Raw genomic sequence first — 23,706 nt, 5'->3', positions numbered from 1 at the left:
GTCCATATACCTTCCCAGCAGTTATCCCAACAATATTCCTTATTCCGCTACATGTCCTAAAATTGCTAGATTGGTGGAAAATCCCTGATCAGGTATGCAGAGGTGTCCTATTTTTTTCTCCTCCACTTCCCTCAAAGACAGTAGTGACAGATTCCTCCAACCTTGGCTGGGGAGCATACCTAGAACATCAATGTCAGGGTCTGCGGTCTTGAGAGGATACCACATAAATATGTTAGAACTCAGAGTGATTTGTTGTTTCTACCTTTGATTCAACACCACAGCAATGTTCTGTGTGAACAGATAAAGAGCAGGATCATTTTCTCTGTATGAAGAAGCAGCCTGCCTGTGGAATTGAGGCATCTGTTACCACATCAGCCTGACAGCTGTGTACCTATCAGGACTAAAGAACACTCTAGCAGATGGCCTGAGCAGGTAGTTTTCAGATTACCATGACTGGATGATAAAGGACTCTATCATTCTGAAAGGTTTTTGAAAGTGGGACCAGCCCCACATGGACTTGTTTGCTACAGAAACAAAAAAAAATCACCCACCTTTTTACTCCAGGGGAGTCCCAGGTCCAGGAGCCCTCTCAGATACATTCCTCACTCCTTGGACACTGCATCGAATGTATGCATATTTCCCATTTCCTCTTACACTGAGGGTTTTAAGGAAACTCAAATAAGAATCTGTGGTAATGATCCAGATAGCACCAGATTGGCTCATACAATTCAGATATCAAGACCTCATGAGAGTCAATTCAACTTCCAAAACATTACCAGTAAGTCCAGACATAGTCTCCCTGAGCATTTTGCATCTGAACCTGACCTCTCTATAGCTCATAGCCTGACTGTAGGCTGGCAGACTCCCATGAAGAGATCTTGTTCTAAGGATGTCAAAAACATTCTCAGACAAAGTAGAAGGGAATCTAAAAAAATCACCTATGCAGCAAAGCGGGAAAAGTTCTGCCTTTGGGCACAGCAACACAGTATTTCTCGAACAGAATTAGATGATCCTAATATTCTGGACTGCATAACATAATTAAAAAGATCAGGACTTTCTATCAGGGTGTACCTGGCAGTTATATCAGTGTACCTTCCTCTGAAACAGAACCACACAGTTTTCACATCATACAGTGGTTAGATTTCTTAAAGGCCTCATACATGTGTTCCCACCTTTTACCCTCTTGGGATCTCAGTATGGTTCTAGCTGTGTTGGTGGGTCTTCCCTGTGAGCACCTGACATCAAGTTGCTTACAACATTTCTCCAGAAGACAGCCTGCTTAGTAGCAATCACGTCACCCTGTAGACTTGGGGAATTACAAGCACTTACAGCAGGCCCTCCATATACTGTTGTTAAGGTTACCCCATCTGAAAGTTTTTTCCCCCGGTGGTGTCTGACTTACACCTAAATCAGATAGTTCATTGTGATGGGGTGTATAAACCCCACACTGGCAGTGACAGTTAAGGGGAGCCAGAGAGCCCAATTAGCCCATACTGTGGCACATGAAAGGGAGACAGGTAATTAAGGATTAGACCCAGCTAGTGAGAACCAGACTGGATGGTGTCAAGCTCCAGAGGATCAAGAGATAGGAGCAGGTAGGAGCACCTGCCTGCAGGACATGTTTGAAGTATGCAATAAGGATAGAGGACTGGGTGGTCTTCCACCTCCTAGAACATATGACAGAGGACATGAAGAGGGGCAACCTCATGTGGGCAAGTACCCCAGGGTCTCCCGAGTCCCACTGTCCATCATCCAAGAGGTCTCAGATTCTGACAACACCAGCTAGGACCAACCTCTGGCAAACTGAGGGGCGCCTCCATCACCTGGAGGAAGATGGGGTTATGCAGCGGGGTCTTGACAAGATAGTCATTCCCTTGGCAGCCACCATGCAGCTGCTTGCAGACACAAGCTTCTGCGTCCTGAGGAGGTCCTGGTAAAGGCCAGCAGCTGTGAGAGATCACAGGGAAGACCTATAACAATTATTTCCAGGCTGATGAGAGCAGTTTCCCACTTGACTTAAAGAAAGCCTAGGCAGGGAGTGAGCTTTCAGTGACAGGATGAAGGGATGAGTTATCTGATTCTGATAGAGTCCGTCCCACGTATCGATACTGCTACCCCAGAGCTAACTTCAGTATTGCCAGCCCCAAGTATTCACAATCAGGAGTTGCCCCTCCTGATTTTTTTTTAATATTACAATCTTGGAATTCTTTTGACTCCTGGGTTCTGAACGTCTCAGGTATACACTGGGCATGCTTTCCAACATTTCTCTGCAGCCAGCAGGGGTCAAAACCTGTTGTGTTGTTTTAAATAAAAGTTGAGAGGCTCAAATAATCCCTTTACTCCAGGAGCTGAGGCTTAAAAAGACACCAAATAGCACAAGACTCAATAATAAAATTGCAAGTGTTGGCAATGCTGTAACTAGCCCTGCAACTCATAAAAATATTTTAAGAACGTATCTCACATGCTCTGTTGTACCAAGCTTCTTGTGTCTCATGGTGGCTCTGCAGTCATGACCCCTACAGTGCTGCTCTAACTTCTACAAGGGTACAGTACCTAAGTGGCCATATGACAGCTGAGCATATCAGCCACAACCCTTCCCTACCCATGACTCATGCCAAGTGCTAGGGCTAAATGGAGAAGGTGGTTTGGGGCCTGGCACTCCCGCTCTGTGCCAGCTGAGCACTCTGTCACACCAGGGGAACAATCAGCTGGCCAGATCTGCCTGCTTTATGGTGCCAGGGTTTTTGCATTGGAATGAAACAGATTGCACCAAAACCACAGATATTTTCAAAAGATGTTCACGAGAAAGGACAGCCCAAGGTTTTCTGAAAAGGCTTCATCCCATCCCACCTCCGCCTTTGTTCAAAGGACAGCATGCTCTTACAGTGTCAATATGCTCTGTTTATTTTTTAATCTACATATCTACAGTAAATGGACTTAATTTTTTTCTGAGAAATTTTGCCTCCCCCCTTGGTTATAATAGAAACTTTTTCTTTAGATGGCAGAATAAATGAAATAAGTTTCCCAGTCCTTGATCCACTCCTCTCTTAAGCATATGCTCCCCAAGGGTTTTTATTATTATTATTATTATTATTATTTTTCCCCTGGTAGGTCCTTGTTAAAATCTTCAGGTGCATCCCCATTGCTATGCAAAGACTCTGCTGGCTGAACTTGCCTCAGCCCCAGACTAGCCAGAAAAACCAGCTGCTTGCCTGTTGCCAAGCAACAGCAGTAGGCTCACTACACCAGCTGACTTAGGCTGAAAATGATTGTATCTGCCTAGCAACCTGCTGCACTTCCCCAATGAGGCAATCTGGTAGTACACAAATAAATGCAGATGTGCAGGCAGCCTTCATGCAGAGTACAGATGGTGTGAAAATTTTTATTTCTACCATATTAACTCGCTTTGCACAATGACCCAAACTCATTCTTGCAATTTCATTGAGGATGATGGAAATGCATCTACAGCTGAATTTAGTTCAATATGTTGGCTGCAAGAGGTTATACTCTGTGTTTAATAAGAACTTTCAGCATTTTAATGACCAACGGCCATCTCTGTCTGTTGCACCCTTTCTTCACTGAAGACATTACTTATGGGTCAAGTCATCAATATGTTATAGTGGGTAAGTCCTTCTGTATGTAGTGAACCACAGTAAGAATGTGTGCATCTTAGGAGCTACTTTTTGTAAGGCAGAATGAAGTGCGCTGCAAAGGATCATAAAGTAAAATATATTCATGGCCTGAAGCATTTTTAAATGCACACTGACTAAATTTCAAAAACTTCACACTGGCAACTTCAACAACTCAGTTTTCTGATACAGCACCCTTTAAATAGCACGCCCTAAGTTTTCTACATAATAAAATAAAATAAATTGCTGTAAGTCATTCCTTCATGTCTTTATTTTTTTCAAAGACTCCTTTAGGCAGGCATCTGAGCTACACCACGGGTTTGCTTTCAGATTTGGCTAAATAGTGCCCCAATAGAGCTGTGAATCATCAACAAAACAGTGAAACTGACTATACACAAAAATGATGTTACGTGCACAAAGAAAACACACATACACAAAGAGAAAGGTATAAAAATCACTAATCTTTTTCTGATGAATTATTTGTAATAAAGATTTTTAAATCCACTCCTTTCAGTTTTAATTTATGAAAGGAAAGCTCTGTGATCTCTTAAACTTCTAGAGACAATTCATATTTACTTATTATAATTCTCTTGATCTCCACAATAGACTTTTAATAACAATAGCAACATAATATGAAAAAAAGATGTGTGGTCTGTCAGTCTAGTCTGATAATTGCCAAACAGTTTTAGAAGAATGTGGTCTGTCGTCTTTGCATCTGCTTCTGATGACTGGGCTTTTGATTGAAGTACATTAGCTTCTTGTAAACTGGGAACCTCATAATCTTCAGATCATGAGTGTGTTTATCTTGTAGCAGTCTAATTCTTTCCCAAAGTTCTTCACTGCTACATAACTAAAATAAATATTTGCAATGGTTATTACTCAATATACACTTCATTAGGCCATAGTCTGATTTCATTTTAGAACATAGTGGTGTAAATCTCAAGTCACAGGAGTTACTCCAGATTTAAAGTATTGTAAATGACCTCAAAATCTGACTCCCTCATAGCTGGTTGTTGGGGTTTTTTGCAGGGTCCGGGGGGGAGATAGGGGGTGGTTAGTTGTTTTTGTTTGTTTTTCCTTTATATTATTTTATTGAAGCCAATGGGGAAAAAAAACTTTGGTTAAAAGTGGCACAAGTTTAGAAGAGATTTGACTGCTAATATCAATACAAATTCTACCTTTTCCAAAATGTCAAGCTAAATAATACCCTTGTTTGGCAAAATATTTCACAACAAGACCAGGGACTAATTTCAATGGTGTCTTAAAAGATGGTATAAGTATAAGAAGATGAACATAAGCAACAAAGTAATGTAATTTGGTTCAGTGTCCCGGGTCAACCCCCTCCCAAAGATAAACCTGTCGGAGGGAGGCCCAGGAAGGAAACCTCCATGAGGATCCCCTTGCAGTGATCCCCTCTTCTCCGCTACATCATCCCGTGGGGGAGGGAAGACAGGAGCTTGGCCCACCATGGGAAAGGCATTTGGGCCCACTTCTAAGCCTGGGGGATAAGTAGGAGGAGGTCAGGCCATTCATGCAGAGGCCCTGTGCTGCTGCACTAGCTCCAGACCCTGGCAGCACACTCCAATGGCTGACTGCTTTTGGCAACCACTGGGAGAAGGCTCTGCAGAAAATACGGCCTGTATTATCTTCTCCAGGGAATTTTGCTCTGGCTGTAAGGGGGCTGATGTGTGTTTTCCCTGCAGCCTGTCCCATTTCCATTCCCCATGCATGTTCCAGATCCCAGGGAGAGGCCTTCACTGGGTCCAGAGGAGGCAACTGGCCCTCCTTCCACATGTGTTCTGTGTGCAGCTTGTAAGGGGACAGTATGGGACACTGAGTGTGCAGAACAAATGAATTTGCACTGATTTGGTACTCTGTGCATACCAACCCTGCCATACGTGATTGCAATGCCTACTGAAGCCAGTTGGCCTGGTTCTGATTTCCCATCCTGATGAAACAAGAGTAACTCCACTGAAGTAAATGGAATTCCTTAGTAAAAACAGGGTGAGATAAGAATCATATCAGTAGGAGATGAACTTCCTTATCTTAGAGCTGAATTTGTCCTGTGGGAGTGATGTGGTAGATGTAAGTTTAAACTTGTTGTGGGAAGCGGCTTTATCTTGCATCCTCTGTTAGTTCCGGTTCCTACAGTTCCCTATACCTTCATCTCCTTGGTGTGTATGTTTCTGGTTTGCACATCTGCTGAATGCCAAACAGTGCAATTGCCACTTAATGCATTTTATTGAATGAAATTATTTACATCTGTGAAGGGACATGCCCTTGCTCTACGGGAGACAAGATTAACGAGCTCTTCTGGGCCTATTCAGCCCTAATGAGGCACACCTGCAAGACTACTTCTGCCTGGAGGGGAGGAGCTTAAAAAGGAAAACCTGCCACAGGAAGGGGTGAACAGAAAGAAGGCTGCTTAGCTTTAGAGACTGCTGATAATAGAGACAGGTCGGCTGAGAAGGAGCCAGTCACAAACTGTGCTGCTCCCAAAGCTGCACAGGCCAGCTGTAAAGCAGTATGTCCCAAGAGGAGGGGCTGAAGGTAGCCCCACTAACAGGCAATAGATCCTGATAGACCAAGCACATCGAGCTGAGTCCAGAAAGACCACCTGAGAGACAGGCTACCTCTGCCTGTCTTGGTGTCACCCAGATTGCCCTCTCTCCTAAGGGAAAGGGGAAAGAACCTTACTCTTGCTTATTTGTGTGACTCAGATAACCCCTTGTGTGATGAACTGGGTCGGGGGGACAGTATAAATGATGGACAGTGAGATCTGGAGGTGGTTGAGGGAGCCCTTGCCCCCCCCCCAATATCTTATTCTACAAAATGTACCCAAAGGAAGGGGAAATGCCCCTGGTCCAATGCCAGCACGGGGACTGAGGAGATGTAGCTTATGCCTTCCCTATTTGGGAGCTGGTTGGTGCTGTCTTGGCCCCTGGCACAGACTAAGGCAGCCCTGAGGATTATCTATATTTGCACCTCCCATTTCCATAGTCCTTATGGGCCTTGTGGTAGCAGAAAAATCAGTAGGCCAAAGGGATATCTGGTCATGCCTCCTCCCACCCACAGTGCCCCAACACTGTGTCAAAGCCAGAGCTGCACCAGAATAGTAAAAGTTGTTTGTGTGTTGTAACTTCTCTCATACATCGGTTAATGCAGTTGATAATTTTAGATGAAAGAGCCAATGACTGAAGAGAGATGTAAACTGACTGGGATTCAGAAGAAGTAACACTCAGCCCGCCATCTGCTTAACAACATGGATTGCTGTGAACACGCTACCTTGGTGTTCTACTCTCTGCATTGGCTCCCCATTGAATATAGGGTGCAACTAAAGATCTTAGGGCTGGCCCTAGCTACCTGAGAGATCACCTCTCCCTCCCATGACCACTACCTTTCATGACAGTGAGGCTGATTAGTGGGGGAGATAGAATTTCACAGACCCAAGACTAGACTATATATATATATATATATAAAACTATTTTAGCAGATATTGTGGCATGGTGCTTAGCTATGATGGCTTGTCAGGGTGAGGAGGAGTCACATAAGGACTTAGATAAAGGAAAGGGATATTATTTGGCCTACGTGCACTCTGTCAACAGCCCTTGATTTGTTTAAGAAAGTAGGATGTTCTGCTAATGTCTACACAAAGGTACAGTGTATATAGCTAGCAAATCCCAGGCCGAGTGGTGTTAGAAGTCCAAAGTGCAGGTCCAATGAGATACTATAGGAAAAAAACCTGAAACATGACCCTTTGACCGGCTGGCAAGCATTCAGTTCTGGCAATGTGCTGGAACTGCCTCTGGGTAACTGACTTTCAAAGATTTCTGTAGCATGAAATAGGTTTCTACTGCACATAGAGATCCTGTCCCATGCTTCCCATAGAAGAACTTCAAAAGAAACCACAACTTCTGTCAACCCAATTGCTGCTCTCCAGCTTGGCTAGGCAGCTTTCATGGTAAAGTTTAAGTTAATAACCTGAGTGGTGAACTGGTTTAAGGCTCCCCATTCAGTTGCTAAAGAGCTTATGAGAGGTGAAAAAACAAAGACGGGAAAGGGTTGGCAGGAAAGGTGCAGGGAGAGAATGCAGCTACATTTTAAAAGTGAAACTCTTAGCTCATTGTTGTATCTAGCCTGGCGCCGATAGCTACCCCAGTTTGTGTTTGTAAGTTTGTTCCCAGGTGATTCTAGTAGCTTTGAGTTCAGGTACTACAATTCCCAGGATGCACCAGGGGAGAGAGAGGGAGAGGTGAAAGTGCAGAGGGAAAGGGAAATGAAGAATGGGTTCTGTGAAAAAGTGAGGGGAAGAAACCTTACCTTTGCTGTTATCAAGCTTCCTCAGAGGGGTTCAGATACAAAACACATATTAGATGAGGGTAGAAAAGAAACAGAAAGAGCTAGCAGTTTTCATCTTTTCTCTCCCCCCTGCTACCCCCAAGTCCATATGTTTTTAAATCACAATTGTAGGAATTTTCTTTTTGATGATTAGGATTCAAGTCATCAGTTCCTGTGTTCGGAGGCATGGCTGTGACATCATAAAGGTTCAACTGGCCAAGCGGAATATGGTTTTAGATTATTTGTGTCCATAGCAAGATTCTAATTCCCACTAGAGAGGGAAGATCCTGATACCCCTAAACTATTCAAAATCCAGATCTGCATTCTCCTACCTAGTTCCATCTCTAGTTACCATAGAAATCAGTGGTGATGGATCTACTGATCACAGTGCCCCTGTGTCAAAAATGATAATGTAAAGCTCCAGCCTTCAAAACCTTAAGACCCCTATTGCTTCAAATTCATTGCAACATCAGTAGTAATGTGAGTACTTATACAATTACCTGCTGAAACTTCTTGCAAGTTTTTGACAGCTGTCTGATGTCATCTGCATTAAGAAAGGACAGGATGTGCATAATCAGGTTATCAGGCATTCGAGTTAGGAAATCGTAACATCCCTGACACAAATTCAGCGTGTATTCCAGCATCTTGTAGCCAAAGATATTCTGCACTTGCTCTGTGTAAAAGGAAGAAAAGAATAGATACTAAATAAACTGCAGATAAACATCTCTCTGGAAATGAGTAATTTTAAGCCATGTTCATGAATGCCAGGTCCCGAGTGTGACACTGTAATTAGATGAAGGATCCAGCACTAGGAGCATGTGCACACCCTTGTGTTAGGAGGAAAGAGACTGTGATCTAGCAGGGAAAAGATTACAATTAACAGTAGGGGACAAAAGGGGGCAGTTTTTAGAGATGTTATAGGGGAAGAAGCAACAGGATTTGCTGAGAGTCTGGATGGGGCGGACGGGGGAGGAGATAACTCATGCTCACCTTCTTCAACTCATGGCTATGTGGTGGATAGGACAGCTGTAACAAAGAGGAGAATAAAAAACGGCTGTCTGTACCACAGAAGTCTCTGCACCAGTCGCACACAGGCTGGGATGCCTAGTTATTATGGGGACTGGCCTGGGAAGGGAGCCACAGGATCACTATTTATATTGATCCAGTAGCCTCAACACCACATGCAATGGGAAAGGAGGGCTGCAGCCACCACTCTAGCCCATGGACTGGAGAAGTGACCATAGGGAGCTGCATTGCAGCTCAATGTTCTGGCCTGTTTTGGGGTCTGTGGATCTTCTCCCCAACCCACCTGAACTTCTCCCCCACAAACTTGTTTAACTCCCTTAGATCTAAAATAGGCCTGAGACCCCTCTTTTGCTTTTGGGATCAAGAAATATTGGGAGTAAAACCCCTTCCCCCTGAACAATGGAGGGACCTCTATAGCTCCTGCAAGGGGAAGTGACTGTATTTCGTGCAACTACACAGTCTCATGAGAGAGGCCACTGAAGAGGGACAGGGACATGGGATGGGAGGTTAGAAATAAATTGGAGTGTATATCCCACTTCCACCATGCTTAGAACCTACTGATCTGTTGTGTTGTGGGCCCAATTACTACAAAAGTGGGATAGGTGGTTTGCAAAAATCAGGGAAGAAAAAGGTAGCATTCTAAGAACTGGCAGTCTGTTCCTGACCAGCTCATCAAAATGAGGTATTGGAGGATGATGCCTTGATGAACCAGAAGCTGCAGGGGCAGAGGATGCTGGTGGGTGTCTTTAGTGACCTCTGCTCTTCTTCCTTGGCAATTGTTGGGCTTGAGGGGCAAACCCCTGAAATCCCTGGGACTGGTGAGGACAGAAGACCTTCTGCTTTACTGCTGGGATGTAAATACCCAGGGACTCTAGGGTTGCTCTAGAATCCTGGAGATGATGCAGTGTCTTGTCAGTTTTTACAGAGAAGAACAGTTACTTTTCTAATAGGAGGTCCTGGACTGTTTGCTGAACTTCTGGAGCGAGGCCAGAAGATTGCAACCATGACAAGCATCTCAGAGCGATGGAAGAGGCTATTCCATCAGTTGCAGAATCTGCTGCATCCAGACCAGCCCGCAGAGCTTCTCTGGCAACCAACTTGCCCTCCTCAATCAATGTGGAAATCCTGTTTTGCATCGTTTGGGAGCTTGTCCTTGAACTTTAACACTGTATCCCACATGAAAAATTGTATCACCAAAGCAAAATGTTCTCACTTGTAATACCAATCTGTAATCCACCTGTGGAATAAAGCTTCCTTGCAAGTCCAATTTCTTGGCCTCTTTGTTCTTCAGGGTTGATTACTGGTGTCCCTTTCTTTCTTTTATTGGCTGCCGAAACTTCCAGGGAGCCCCGAGGGGGATGGTGATATAGATGTTCGAACCCCTGTGAGGGGATATAGTACTTCCTCTCCACCTATTTTGCAGTAGGCAGTAGGGGAACTGGAGTCTGCCAAAGAACCTAGTTGGGCTCTAAAAAAGTCTCATTAATAGGCAGAGCTATACTAGCCGGGGCCACCGATGTCAAGATGTCCACAAGCCCGTGTGACTTTTCCTGGACCTCCTCTGGGTGGATGTCCAGAGCCAAAGTCATCGTCTTCAACTCCTGATGTGTCCTGAAATCATCAGGAGTCAGAGAAATAGGGTCTGCCACAATTGCCTCATCAGGGAATGAGGAAGAGGGTGGCATTGGTTCTGGGGGCTGGTCTAGTTCCCATTCTTCCCAGGCTTGCCTGTAAGAAGGGCTCTGAACCTGCTCGGTGCTGGGCCTGGTACTGACACAAGGTGTTTGCAGTGTCAATGCTCCTGACAGCCAGTAGGCAGAGCCAGCTGGAGGGGATGTGAGGACACTCTAGATTGAGGGGGAAACCTCCACAGGTTCCCAAAGGGCCAGTGGTGTGATCTCAATCCCCAGCTACGTGTGGCCCAAAGATCCCTTTGCTATGTCCCATGGTGATATTGTGCTGAAACCAAGGTGGACAGGTAATATGCTCCTGATGGTGAGAATGGCTCGGGTGGGACACATGGGAGCCCACTTCAAAATCTGACAAAGAAGAATCCTCTTCTTGTGAGCATTATGGTTCTGTACCCATTGGTACCGGTGAGGTAGGTTCAGACTCTGAAGAAAGGAGAGCAGGGGAGCTGATCTGCAGCTTTTCCCTAGACAGTACCGTCTTCATTGCTACAGTAATGGCCAAATCTGCTGAACCTGCATAGTGTGGACGTGAAGCCACCAATCTTGGTTCCTTGGGCACTGGTGCTGGGCAAGACTCCTGAACTGCCAATGATGGCACTACTGAGAGGTTCAATAACTCTCTTGCAGCCTCAGCTGCCTCAGGATTAGATGGTATCAGGAAAGTGCTCTGCTGTACCGGCGTGTGAGGTGATCCTGATGGTGGTACTTCAGAAATTGGTCTCAACAGGCCCATACCAGTCTTTGGAATCAGCAAACTTCCCTGCTTGGTGGTATGCTCCGGAGAGTGCCTCCTCTTTGAGCTCACTCCCAAGTCCTTAGATGAACTCAACCTCTTTGCCTCTCTTGATGACCCTGGTGCCAGTCTATTTTATGATGCCAGCAACACCAATTTGCCTCTCAGTACCAGTAATGCCGAAGGTGAACTACTAACTAACACAGAGGTGCTTGGTAGATGGTTCTGATGGAGGATGGAGTGCTGATTAATTTAAGTCTGGCTGCCCTGTCTTTCTTGGAGCAGGGCTTATAACCTTTACAGATGCTACGTCTGTCACTTTTGTTAGCCTCCCGCAAGCACTTAGGGCAGGTGGGGTGAGGGTCACTGTTAGGTATTGCCTTACCACAAGAGTGGCAGGGCTTGAAACCCAAAGAACGTGGCATATGTCCAGTATCAGGGCAGGTACACAGATTGGGCACTGGAGCCACAAAAACATTTTTTTTAAATGACACTAAATTGAACTAACTATATATATCCTATACCAGCACTATTTATACACTAGACAAAAAGATTTTCAGAAGCAAGGATGGAAGCTTTGAAAACCATCACAAGCAGTAGGAAGGAACTGAAGGGGGTCAGGGTGGGTGGCTCCACCCTTTATGCCTGTGTGCAGTGCGCAAGGCAGCAGAAGGTGCTCATGCCGCCCCCAACACATACCGCTAAGGGAAAACCTCTCTTGACAGCTGTGCACTGAAGCACACGCATGCACCTACAGTGAAATGGACATGGGCAATCACTTGAACTATGATTTTTCTATTAATCAAACATTTTGCTTATTTTTACCCCAACCAGGTCTCTGATGAGCAAACAGAGTCCCAAAGAGAACTGATAACTGGGCTTTCAATGTGTCCCAAAGAGAACTGATGACTGAGAGCAGGTTTCATGGCTTTGGGAGCAACAAGCCAGAGAGGAAAAGCCCAAGTGTCTGGTAGCTAAGAACTTGGGGAGATGGATTTGGGGAATTCTGAACTGGAGCAGGTTGTTGAGGTTACCGTGCAAGAAGTAACTAGGCTGCTAGAAGCCAGGGCTGAGACCTTTATTCATGTAGGCTGGCTACTGGTGTCAGAACTCTCAGCTATTGCAGCATAGCACTAAGTTACAAGTAAGGTGATGACAGAACCCCAGCCTGCTCTGGGTGATCTCCAAAATGTCACACATGTGTAATGAACTTTTAAAATACATATGTAAAGCTAATGATACTGAAGACAAATCAGCTCTCACTGGTTAAAACCAAATGGAAGTCACCCCACTGCTGATGAAGAAAGGATTATCTGCTGCCACTAAAAAGGACTAGAAGAGAGCTCATGTGGTACAAAATGGGGAGGTATCGGCAAGGACTGATCACTGCATTGTAGCTAAACTTGAGCAAGGTGTAACAAAATCACAGGTGCTAATAAGAGATGTTAAATTCCCTTTATTGACAGTAATATTATTTATTTCAGAACTAAGTGTTCTACCCCCAGGAAAATTTCAATTAAAGATAATCCACTAAAAGAATATTAACTACCAACCCAGGAAAGATAATTTAGCACTAGGGCAAGCTTCCATAATAATTAAAAGTGGAATAATAAGGGTGAATTGCCCAGACATGTCAAATGAAAGATGTAGTTTTCTTCAGCAGAACGAACAAAGGCCATTTCCTTGTCTTAGAACACCATGCTGCAATAGAAATGCCATAGACCATTGCATACTGAAAGCTTGTCAGTTCCTTATATAAACACCAACTACCTCCGAAGAAAACCCTTTGAAATGTAAGTATCACATTTGTCACAAAAGGCATAAGGGTTTTCAATGTGTGTTTAAGACATGTACAATAATTAATGGATTTCTCCATAGCTACAGTACCATATGGGGTTACATGTTTATTGCCCTGTTCATTACAACCATCACCATGTAACAAAAACAAACAGATAATTCTAAAATAACTGACTGATCCAAAAAGGGATTGAAATAAATTAAAATAGTCCTATGCAGTGACTATATTGCACACCACTACATTTAGCTTTGTTACTGTCAAGCATCTCACTATGAGAAAAAACTTAATTTGTTAATATAGATAATTGTATTGCTTCTACATGGGCACGAAGGATAAATCCTGGTCTGCAAATTATGTCCAAGGATCTTCTATATAACTAACATTGTTGGGGGGTGTGGGAAAGAGACAGACACATGATAGATATTCCATAGATTGGAATCCATGAAATAGTATAAAATGATTTCAGGAATGAGTTGTGGATTTGAGGATAAAGTTTTTTAACCAGGTAAAAAGAAGGGTATATGTGACAGGGTGTGCATACCCCACACTAGACAAGAAAGGGTTAACCTCACATTATGGGCCACGGAAGTCCCGCCCCCTCAGACCCTGCTGGGTATGCTCTGATTGCTGCCTCAGTATAAAAGGGAGCAGCCCAGCTCATTCTAGGCTGACCGCCGAAGAGGGAGGATGCTTGGTGGAGGCTCCAGCCCAGGAACCACTTCAGCACTTGATTGCAGGAACCAGCAATCTTGAGGACCAGACTGGAGACCTGTTGCCTATGGCTGGCCAGCCGGAGTCGGAATCCCGGGAAACTACCTGCACTGAGGAGCTCAGAGACCCTGACAGAGTACAGATCCTGGCTTCAGGAGACACAGTAGGAAGTTGCCCAGGGAGGCAGTGTGACTGGTATCTCCCACCCAAGGAAGGTCAGAGTGTTGCAGTAGGAGCCCCACTGACTGGATGGTGACCACACTTGCCATTGACAGGGCTCTGGGCTGGGAGCCGGTGGAGCAGGGAGGGCCCAGGTCCCTCTACCCCAGCTGTCACTCCCCTGGGTGGTGGCCCCTGACTTCAGCCATTAGGCCCTGCAGCCCTGAGCGCAAGGGCAGCCATACTGACTCTGGCCATTAGGCCATATTGCCTTGTGCCTGAGGGCAGCCATATTGTTTCTGGCCATTAGGCCACGCAGCCCCAAACTCAAGAGCTGCCATATTCACTCTAACCTGTGACCCATACTCTCTTAAGCATGAGGACAGTCTGGTAGACTGTAACCGTGGTGCCCCCACACCCACGACTCATCCCAAAATGGGGACGGAGTGTGCATACACCACAACAACATGTAATCCAAAACCAGCAGTGGTATTAGAACATCTATATATCACAGAGGAGAGAGACAACATTAGTCATACTGTTTGTTCTTTGTTTGCTAACTCAATACTTGCTGTGTAACTGTTCATTCAGCAAAAAATCACTGTGGGGTTTCCTCACTTCCTTTGGGAAAAGCTTTTCTTGATTAGGCCGAAAGGAAATCCTCCATGATCTCCAGATCACCTACAACAACCAGCACCAAGAAGAATGAGTGTGGATACAGGGACTAAATTCAATTTAATTTAGCCAAAAATAAATTCAAACAAAAAACAGCTACGCCAAGGTCTTTGATCTCATACTGTACAACCCATTTGTAATGTTCAAGAAAAGATACAAATTTAGGACTAGAATCACAAAGACGCTTTTTATAAATGCTTACCAAAACAATTGTACAGTATATCACTCTTCCAATACTGCTTTTGGGGGTCACAAAACTGTAGATGTATGCATCAATTAAACACGCTCATTTGTAAATCAGTGTAAAACAAAACCACACAGCCTCTCTGAAATTATCTACAAGATTTTGTTTCTTTGTTGTTGTTTTTAAATTCACCAGCCTAAAAAACTTGAATCAACATCACATACAGTCTTACACTTGTTTGTCTCTTTATTAACATTATTTTTCTCAATTATGACAAGGTTTGTTAAGCACAACTCTTATACCATACATGAAAACAAAAGGAAAGGAACATAGGACAATACTATACGAAACAAGACATACATGCAGTCCATCGTGCTATCCCATAGTATTCTTCTGTAGAGGCCAGAGAGTCTTATTTCCAGATATAAGGAAGGAAAAATTCTCTGTCAATACTAAATCTTACTTCATCAACTATACAAAGAAATCCAAAAGCCCTTCATTGTACTCTTACAGTGAGTATAAGCTTGATTCTTTGAAAATTTAGCCTGACTACTGACAAAATTCCCTCTAAAACAATTTTCTGGAAGATGTGACAGATAAATGTTAGTTTATCAAGAAATCCGATCTCATATTATAAGCTGATCAGAAAAAAAAACATTTTTTTGGGGAAAAAAAGTGGTCAAAATATCAGTTTTGTTAGAATTTGCAACCGACCTATTTGAGAGACAGTAGAATTAAAGGTGCTTTTTATTCCTATTGTTACCTGGGGTCATAGGTGCCAACTCCGTGGGTGCTCCAGGGCTGAAGCACCAATGGAAAAAAATGGTGGGTGCTTAGCACTCACTGGCGACCCCCTATCAGTGCCTCCCTATCCCCTCAGAGCCTCCCACCAACCAAGATGAGCTGTTCTGCGGAGTGCAGGAGGTGCTAGGGGGAGGAGTGAGGGCCTGGTGCACTTGGAGGAAGGAAGAAGGGGGGCAGAGGCAGAGCTGAGGTGGGAAGAGGCAGGGTGGGGGTGGGGCCTTGGGGGAAGGGATGGAGTCGGGGTAGGACCTGGGGCAGAGTCAGGGCAAGCACCTCCCGGTACATTAGACACTCGGTGCATATGCCTGAGGTCCCAGAATGAAAAAGAATGAGAACTATTGGATTAGACATTTTCTAAATATAGGGTAAAATTGTGTATAAGAGTTCAGCTGTGCTACCTAAGTCACTTTGCTTTTGAAAATTTTATCCATATACTACAGGGCATACATGTGAAAAACAGCCAAGTTTGCACTGCTGCTGGAACCTAGCTTTTGCATTTCTTGAATAAGTGATTATAACTCTGCAAGCTTACTGTCATATTAAGACAATTTTTTACATATATTGCTATGATGATATAATATTAGGTTGCTATTGAACTTTCAAATTGCTATTGAACTTTCAAAACTAACAAAGCAAGGAGTAAAAGTGTCACTACCAACAGCACAGTGAATGTCAGATAATTTACTGCAAGTTTGAAAAAGAAATTCAAATTCACTTTGTTTTAAGCATCTTGTTTAGCAAAGCATTAAAGATCAGTCAATACAAATTATAGGACTAAACTTCTTCCACAAAAGACATCTTCTGACATTACTGTGATGCAAAAAAAGGTTGAAAACATTGTGTGATGCTCTATATGCTTTGAATACAAAGCGTAACATTTTTAGAAACACAATTATGAGCTGATGATTTTTTTACAATGCTAATTGAAAGTCAATGAACACTTTTTACCTCTGTCTTGGTGATGGTAAAGTGATGGAAGTCTTTGCTGGGAGAAGGAGCCTGACACTGGATCTCATAAAGTTTATCCTGCAGGAGGGAAGTCATGCTGGCTTTTCCTACTTGCCTGGACTGCAAGACAGATCACAGCCTCACTAGATTGTTTCTATGGACTCTGTGCAGTGAGTGGTTGAACTCAACTCTTTCTACCTTGTCTTATAACAAAAAGCATAATCAGCATCCACATTCCAGCCTACTTGAGGGGAGGGCTAAGTGTTGGGCAAATCTCTCCTCAGGAGTACTATGTTCACAGTATTGACTATTACTCAGGAGCTGTCAAAAATTATTAGAGTGCTCTATTAGAAGTGAAAGTTACATAATTGCAGACAATGTCCAACCTTCTCAGCATAGGTTAGTTTGTATTCATGGCACACTTTTTTAGCCATTAAAGACCAGAACTAATCCCACAGGACATTCACATAAATGAGAGAGAGAAAATAAGTCTATGAAGTTAGTAAAAGGAAAAAAGTTGGGAGAGAGAGAGCTGGTTCTAAGCCTGATATCAGTATCACATGATCAGGTTTGTATCCAGACAACTAAGTCCCTGATCCTGCAACTGAACCTATGCAAGTATTGGGATCTGCCCACCCAGATCCACTTGCAGGATCACAGCCTTAATCACCTATTGCTGACGCAGGTGGAACGTTCTGCCTATGGAAAGCGGTTTGGAGCAGGAACCATCATTCACTTCATTTTTAACCTGCTAATAGAAAGGTAGGTGTAGTAAAATCTACTACTTGAACTTAATGATGTGAGCTGAGAGTGGCAGCCAGAAGGTGCCAGTTATGGCTCCCTGATTCAGGGCTGTCCAGCCTTGCATAAAGTCTCTTTATGCCAGCATAGGACTGGGCATGGAAGACCTCAGCTTTACTATGCTTTTTCTCACCCTCCCCTCACCCCTGACAGGTCACCATCCTGATCTGGCATACTCTGAGGAGATTCCCGCCACATAGGGTGAATTCTCTGCTGGGAGTGTACAAGGTGACCATGTTGAATCAAAGAATCTGGCCCCAAAAGTCTCCATGGGATCCGATACTTATATGTAAAGCTTTAAATATAAGTTTTCAAATTCATAGGGTTTTTTAAAAAATATTTTGTGTAGTTCAATGCCTTTTTAATTTTGCAATAATGCATTTTCTGGAGTGTGAACAAAAATGCATTAATACAAAATTAAAAGTTACGCTTGTTACATTATGATTCCAGCAACACATTTTGAGCCAGATGCTTGGGAATGTGGCTGTAAGGCATGGTGTCTCCTAAACCATGGTAAGAACCTTTGTATGACAAGTGGGGAGGCACATCCTTAAACTTTTATCATAAAAAGCTTATTAATAATTTGGTCTACCTGAATATTTTCTCTAGATTATAATTTTTATAGCATAAAATTACTTGGTGCTCAACAATTTAACTCATTTGTAACATGTTCCTTTTTACACTCATATATTTCACACTGGGGAGCCCCATTTCCACTTGTAAGGTTCAAAAAAGCAGTAGAGGAATGGCCAACCACCTTCCTGTTGTCTAACAGCATGTCATAGAATCATAGAATATCTGACCTTAAAAACCTCTAAGGAAGGAGATTCCACCACCTCCCTAAGTAACCCATTCCAGTGCTTCACCACCCTCCTAGTGAAAAAGTTTTTCCTAATATCCAACCTAAACCTCCCGCACTGCAACTTGAGACCATTACTCCTTGTTCTGTCATCTGGTATCACTGAGAACAGTCTAGATCCATCCTTTTTGGAATCCCCTTTCAGGTAGTTGAAAGCAGCTATCAAATCCCCGCTCATTCTTCTCTTCTGCAGACTAAACAATCCCAGTTCCCTCAGTCTCTCGTCATAAGTTATGTGCTCCAGCCCCCTAATCATTTTTGTTGCCCTCCGCTCGACTCTTTCCAATTTTTCCACATCCTTCTTGTAGTGTGGGGCCCAAAACTGGACACAGTACTCCAGATGAGGCCTCACCAATGCCGAATAGAGGGGAATGATCACGTCCCTCAATCTGCTGGCAATGCCCCTACTTATACAGCCCAAAATGCTGTTGGCCTTCTTGGCAACAAGGGCACACTGTTGACATACCCAGCTTCTCATCCACTGTAACCCCTAGGTCCTTTTCTGCAGAACTGCTGCCTAGCCACTCGGTTCCTACTCTGTAGCAGTGCATGGGATTCTTCCATCCTTGTTGATCCTCATCAGATTTCTTTTGGCCCAATTCTCTAATTTGTCTAGGTCTCTCTGTATCCTATCCCTACCCTCCAGCGTATCTACCACTACTCTCAGTTTAGTGTCACCTGCAAACTTGCTGAGGGTGCAGTCCATGCCATCCTCCAGTTCATTAATGAAGATATTGAACAAAACCGGCCCCATGACCGACCCTGGGGGCACTCCGCCTGATACCGGCTGTCAATTAGACATGGAGCCATTGATCACTACCCGTTGAACCTGATGATCTAGCCAGCTTTCTATCCACCTTATAGTCCATTCATCCAGCCCATACTACTTTAACTTGCTGGCAAGAATACTGTGGGAGACCATATCAAAAGCTTTGCTAGAGTCAAGGAATAACATGTCCACTGCTTTCCCCTCATCCTCAGAGCCAGTTATCTCATCATAGAAGGCAATTAGGTTAGTCAGGCATGACTTGCCCTTAGTGAATCCATGCTGACTGTTCCTGATCACTTTCCTCTCCTCGAAGTGCTTCAAAATTGATTACTTGAGGACCTGCTCCATGATTTTTCCAGGGACTGAGATGAGGCTGACTGGCCTGTAGTTCCCCAAATTCTCCTTCTTCCCTTTTTTAAAGATGGGCACTACATTAGCCTTTTTCCAGTCATCCGGGACCTCCCACAATCACCATGAGTTTTCAAAGACAATGGCCAATGCCTCTGCAATCACATCCACCAACTCCTTTAGCACCCTCGGCTGCAGTGCATGTCCCTCATAAAGGCCTGTTTTAATGAATTACCATTTATACAAAGTTGCTGGGTGTGGGCAAACCACTTTTAATTGCTCACATACCGCCATAATTTTTAGGAGGCCAATAGAAATCTAATTGGGTTCCAGAGAATCCATCTCCATGGCCTACTCTGGGATGCACACACCTCTATAATTCTGTGCATGGCCCCTTGAAAACTCTTCTTTGACACTTTTCTATGCTTCTGCATGCTTGGCTTCAATATCTTTTTCCATAGCTTTTGTTTAGTTTTCCAGACATGCATTTCCTTAAGAAATGTCTGCCTTATAGTCAAAGCAAAATGCTGAGTTATTTGGAAATAACTCATACAGTACTTCTCTTTTAAATACTTATTTGTCCTCAGACTTGAATGCTGAAGGATGGACTCTTAGCTAGTGTAAATCAGTGCAACTCCACTGAAGTCTAGTTTAGCAGTATTCTGCCAGAAAGTGGCAGGTTGTAAACACTGACTCACTGAACAGGGCATACATCTAGCAGGACTGATGCAACAAATAGTAATCAGGTGACATCTGAGATTCATTACAAGAAGCACTGTTACAGCTCCATAACCCTGAAAAGGCTGGATTCATGTACCTATCCATGGTAATTTAGGGGGGGTGGGTGGGTACAATACTCCCCAGCTTCTAAACATTACTGGATGCAAAAATGAAACAAGATGGAATTTACCATAACTTGTGGGGGGGAATAGCATCACTTCTCTTCCAATTTGGGCATTAGTATAAAATGAATCCAGGTAATGTATATGTAATATCCTTACACTCAATTTACAATTTATCTCTTCTGTCCACTCTCTGCCTGGGTCTTGGAGCTTTTCCAGCAGTTCAGTGCTATGAAGTAGAATGCCAAACAACATTGTACTTTTAAGACACCTTATTGATGAGGCAAGACTAGCATTATTGGCTAGCATCAACAAGTAAACAATATGCAAGCCAACAGATATACAGTTTCAAGTGTTTGGTGCACAAAACTTTCTCTCTCCCAAGGCAACATGGATAACAAGCAAATCCAACCCTCCTGTTTACAGCTTATTTCTAGAGCTAATTACTAATACTCTCTTCAAAAGGAATAAAAACAAAAAGGAGTAACATATCCCATCTCCATCAGAGAAGCTTTAATACTCCATTCCATTTAGAAAATAGAATAGGGCCAGGCAAACCCTGCACACAAGGATTAGATCAACCCCTTCTGTTTTATTTGAAGGTTTGGGTTCTAATTGGAATTGGAAAAGGTTCAGAAAAGGGCAACAAAAATGATTAGAGGTATGGAATGGCTTCCATATGAGGAGCGATTAATAAGACTGGGACTTTTCAGCTTGAAAAAGAGACGGCTAAGGGGAGATATGATTGGGGTCTATGAAATCATGACTGGTATAGCGAAAGTAGATAAGGAAGTGTTGTTTACTACATCTCATAACACAAGAACTGACCCCTAGTTCTTGTTAAATGAATTTAATAGGTAGCAGGTTTAAAACAAACAAAAGGAAGTATTTCTTCACACAACGTACAGTCAACCTTTGAAACTCCTTGCCAGAGGATGTTGTGAAGGCCAAGACCATAACAGGGTTCAAAAAGAACTAGATAAATTCATGGAGGATAGTTCCATCAATGGCTATTAGCCAGAATGGGCAGGAATGGTGTCCCTAGCCTCTGTTTGCCAGGAGCTGGGAATGAGCGACAGGGGTGGATCACTTGATGATTACCTGTTCTGTTCATTGCCTCTGGGGAACCTGGCATTGGCCACTGTCGGAAGACGGGATACTGGGCTAGATGGACCTTTGGTCTGACCCAGTAGGGCCATTCTTATGTTCTTATGTACAAGTGTGGCACTCAGGATAGAATTCAGGACCTTCAAGAAAAAATGGCTACTTACCTACAGTAACTGTTGTTCTTCAAGATGTATTGTGCACATATACATTCCACTGCAGGTGTATGTGCTCCCAATGCACTTGAGTTTGAGACTTTCGCCAGTGTAATATTTGGGAATGGCTGCTCATGGGGTGTGGCTCCTTTAAGAAACCAGAAAGTGGAGCCTGGAGGATGAGGAGCCCTGGGTGGTCCTGGAGAAACATAGAGAGGGGCTGCCCATAACACTCCTGAAATAACAGTTTGTTCTTGTTTGCATTTAAACCTGAGCGGTCTTTAAGTTATTGGAATACCACAGTGGCAACAAGATGTTGGACCCAGGGGTGGCCCCGGCTACCAGGCAATTCCCAGTCTCTGTGACCACACCTGTCCCATTCCTGTTGCTACCAGGAGACTCATGTTTGTCATGGACCAGGTGAACTGCAGCATTAGATGTGTACTTGAAGGCAACTGGTCTGGAAGTGGCACCTGAAGCTCATCAGCACGCACTTCTACTCCAGGTGCTGAAGGCTTTTGGATCTTCTCCACTCTGGAGACCAACATATTGTATCAGGAGGCAGTGAGGGCACTAGCAGCTCACTTTCATCTACACCCAATGCTATGTTCGAACGCATTAAGTTTCAGCAGCAAGGCAACTCCCTGGGGAGTCAGTCTGGCAGTTTGCAGCCAGCCTCTGGGAACTGGCAGCTCTGTGCAAATTTGCACCCCTAACTGATCAGATAATTCAGGATCAATTTATGGAGCAGATTTCATCCCCACATTTGCAGGTCCTCCTGATGGACCGGATTCCCTGACACTACAGGGTGGTGGAGATTGGCTGTCAATTTGTACTTGCAACTCAAGAGGCTCAGATCCTTTCCCAGACCCAGACCTCTCCAGGATCCTCATTCACACCATCCATCACTGAAGCCACCCTGGTACAGCATATTGACAGAGGGTCAGATAACTGTGTGGGTTAATGAGGGGAATCACTCTAATCATTGGCGGATGCATGAGCAGAGTGTTGACACGGGTCCTCACTGAAGCAAGTCTTGCTGAAACTGGCACTGTCAGGGGCTCTGGGAGTGTCCAGCTGAGGGACAAATGTGCTGCCGATGTGCCAAATGATGTCGCTCTGCCCCAGCCATCACCTATATGGATGACCAGGAGATGGAGGAAGATTCCATCCCTGGGGGGATCAACTTGGTTACATGGGACTGAGAGAGTTTTAAAATTTGCCCTTGCCATTTAGTTGGTGGAGAGATGCTGCTGCTGGTGAGTATCACTAGTAAACTACACCCATGTACCATATATATTTTGCCTATTTCACCTTGGAGCCAGTGCAGTCCACACTCTCTAGATATGGCAATGTGAAAATTGCTTTGTTGAGGATGATGGATCTCCCCGTGACGTATCATCAGTGAGAAGAGGGAATGTTCCCGCTTTATGTGGCCTGTTCTGGAGCCAACATTCTCAGGCTGGATCTGTTCCAGGCATAGGTGCCAACTTTCTCCGGCGCCGGTGGGTGCTCGCTCCCCCTGCCCCTGGCCCTGTCCCAACTCCACAGTTTCCCCACCCCTGGCCCTGCCCCCATTCCAACCCCTTCCACAAATTGGATCCCTTCCCCAAATCCCCACCCCAGCCCAGCCTCTTCCCCCAGCGCGCCACATTCCTCCTCCTTCCCACTCCCTCCCTGCCCTGCGAAACAGCTGTTTCGTGGCGCAAGTGCTGGGGGAGGGGAAGCAGGATGCAGTGGCACACTCACGGAGGAGGCGGAGGTGAGGCTGGAGCAGGGGGCGGGGCCATGGGGAGCTGCTGGTGGGTGCTCAGCACCCACTAATTTTTCTCCATGGGTTCTCCAGCCCCGGAGCACCCATGGAGTCAGCATCTATAGTTCCAGGCACTGGACTTTCAAGTATTAAATACACAGTAAACAGAAATCCACTTTGTGGGGAATGATTGGAGAGATGTATTCCATGAGGTCTCCTCTGGTCTCTCTGTTGCCATACTTCTGAGCATCGTCCATGGGTGAATCCACTGGACATCCCAATTATACAACATTCTGCAGATCTTACTGTAGCCACAGAGGTTTCTCTGTTGCTCAAGGAGGACATTATAGAAGCAATTGACTCTTCTCTGTGGGTGTCA

General features: G+C 44.3%; 1 protein-coding gene across 2 annotated transcripts; it reads right to left on the bottom strand.

The window, feature by feature from the left end:
- Positions 1-3,931: 3,931 nt before the first annotated feature.
- LOC123346416 (F-box only protein 36-like) lies at positions 3,932-21,852 on the bottom strand. Of its 2 annotated transcripts, XM_044983808.1 has the most exons (5): positions 21,587-21,852; positions 16,697-16,816; positions 14,658-14,766; positions 8,468-8,640; positions 3,932-4,479 (listed from the first exon to the last, which is right to left on the bottom strand). In XM_044983808.1, exons 2-5 carry the CDS (start codon positions 16,790-16,792, stop codon positions 4,315-4,317), a joined length of 543 nt encoding a protein of 180 aa, XP_044839743.1. In that variant the 5' UTR covers positions 16,793-16,816; positions 21,587-21,852; the 3' UTR covers positions 3,932-4,314. The 2 variants fall into 2 exon arrangements, 1 of the variants encoding a protein (XP_044839743.1); XR_006572988.1 differs by lacking the exons at positions 8,468-8,640; positions 14,658-14,766; positions 16,697-16,816; positions 21,587-21,852 and adding an exon at positions 7,950-8,158.
- Positions 21,853-23,706: the final 1,854 nt, after the last annotated feature.

Source organism: Mauremys mutica, chromosome 1 (assembly GCF_020497125.1).
Source record: "Mauremys mutica isolate MM-2020 ecotype Southern chromosome 1, ASM2049712v1, whole genome shotgun sequence".
Lineage (NCBI taxonomy): Eukaryota > Metazoa > Chordata > Testudines > Geoemydidae > Mauremys > Mauremys mutica.
The sequence above is the reverse complement of the archived record's forward strand: the minus strand, read 5'-3'. Positions and strand labels throughout refer to the sequence as shown.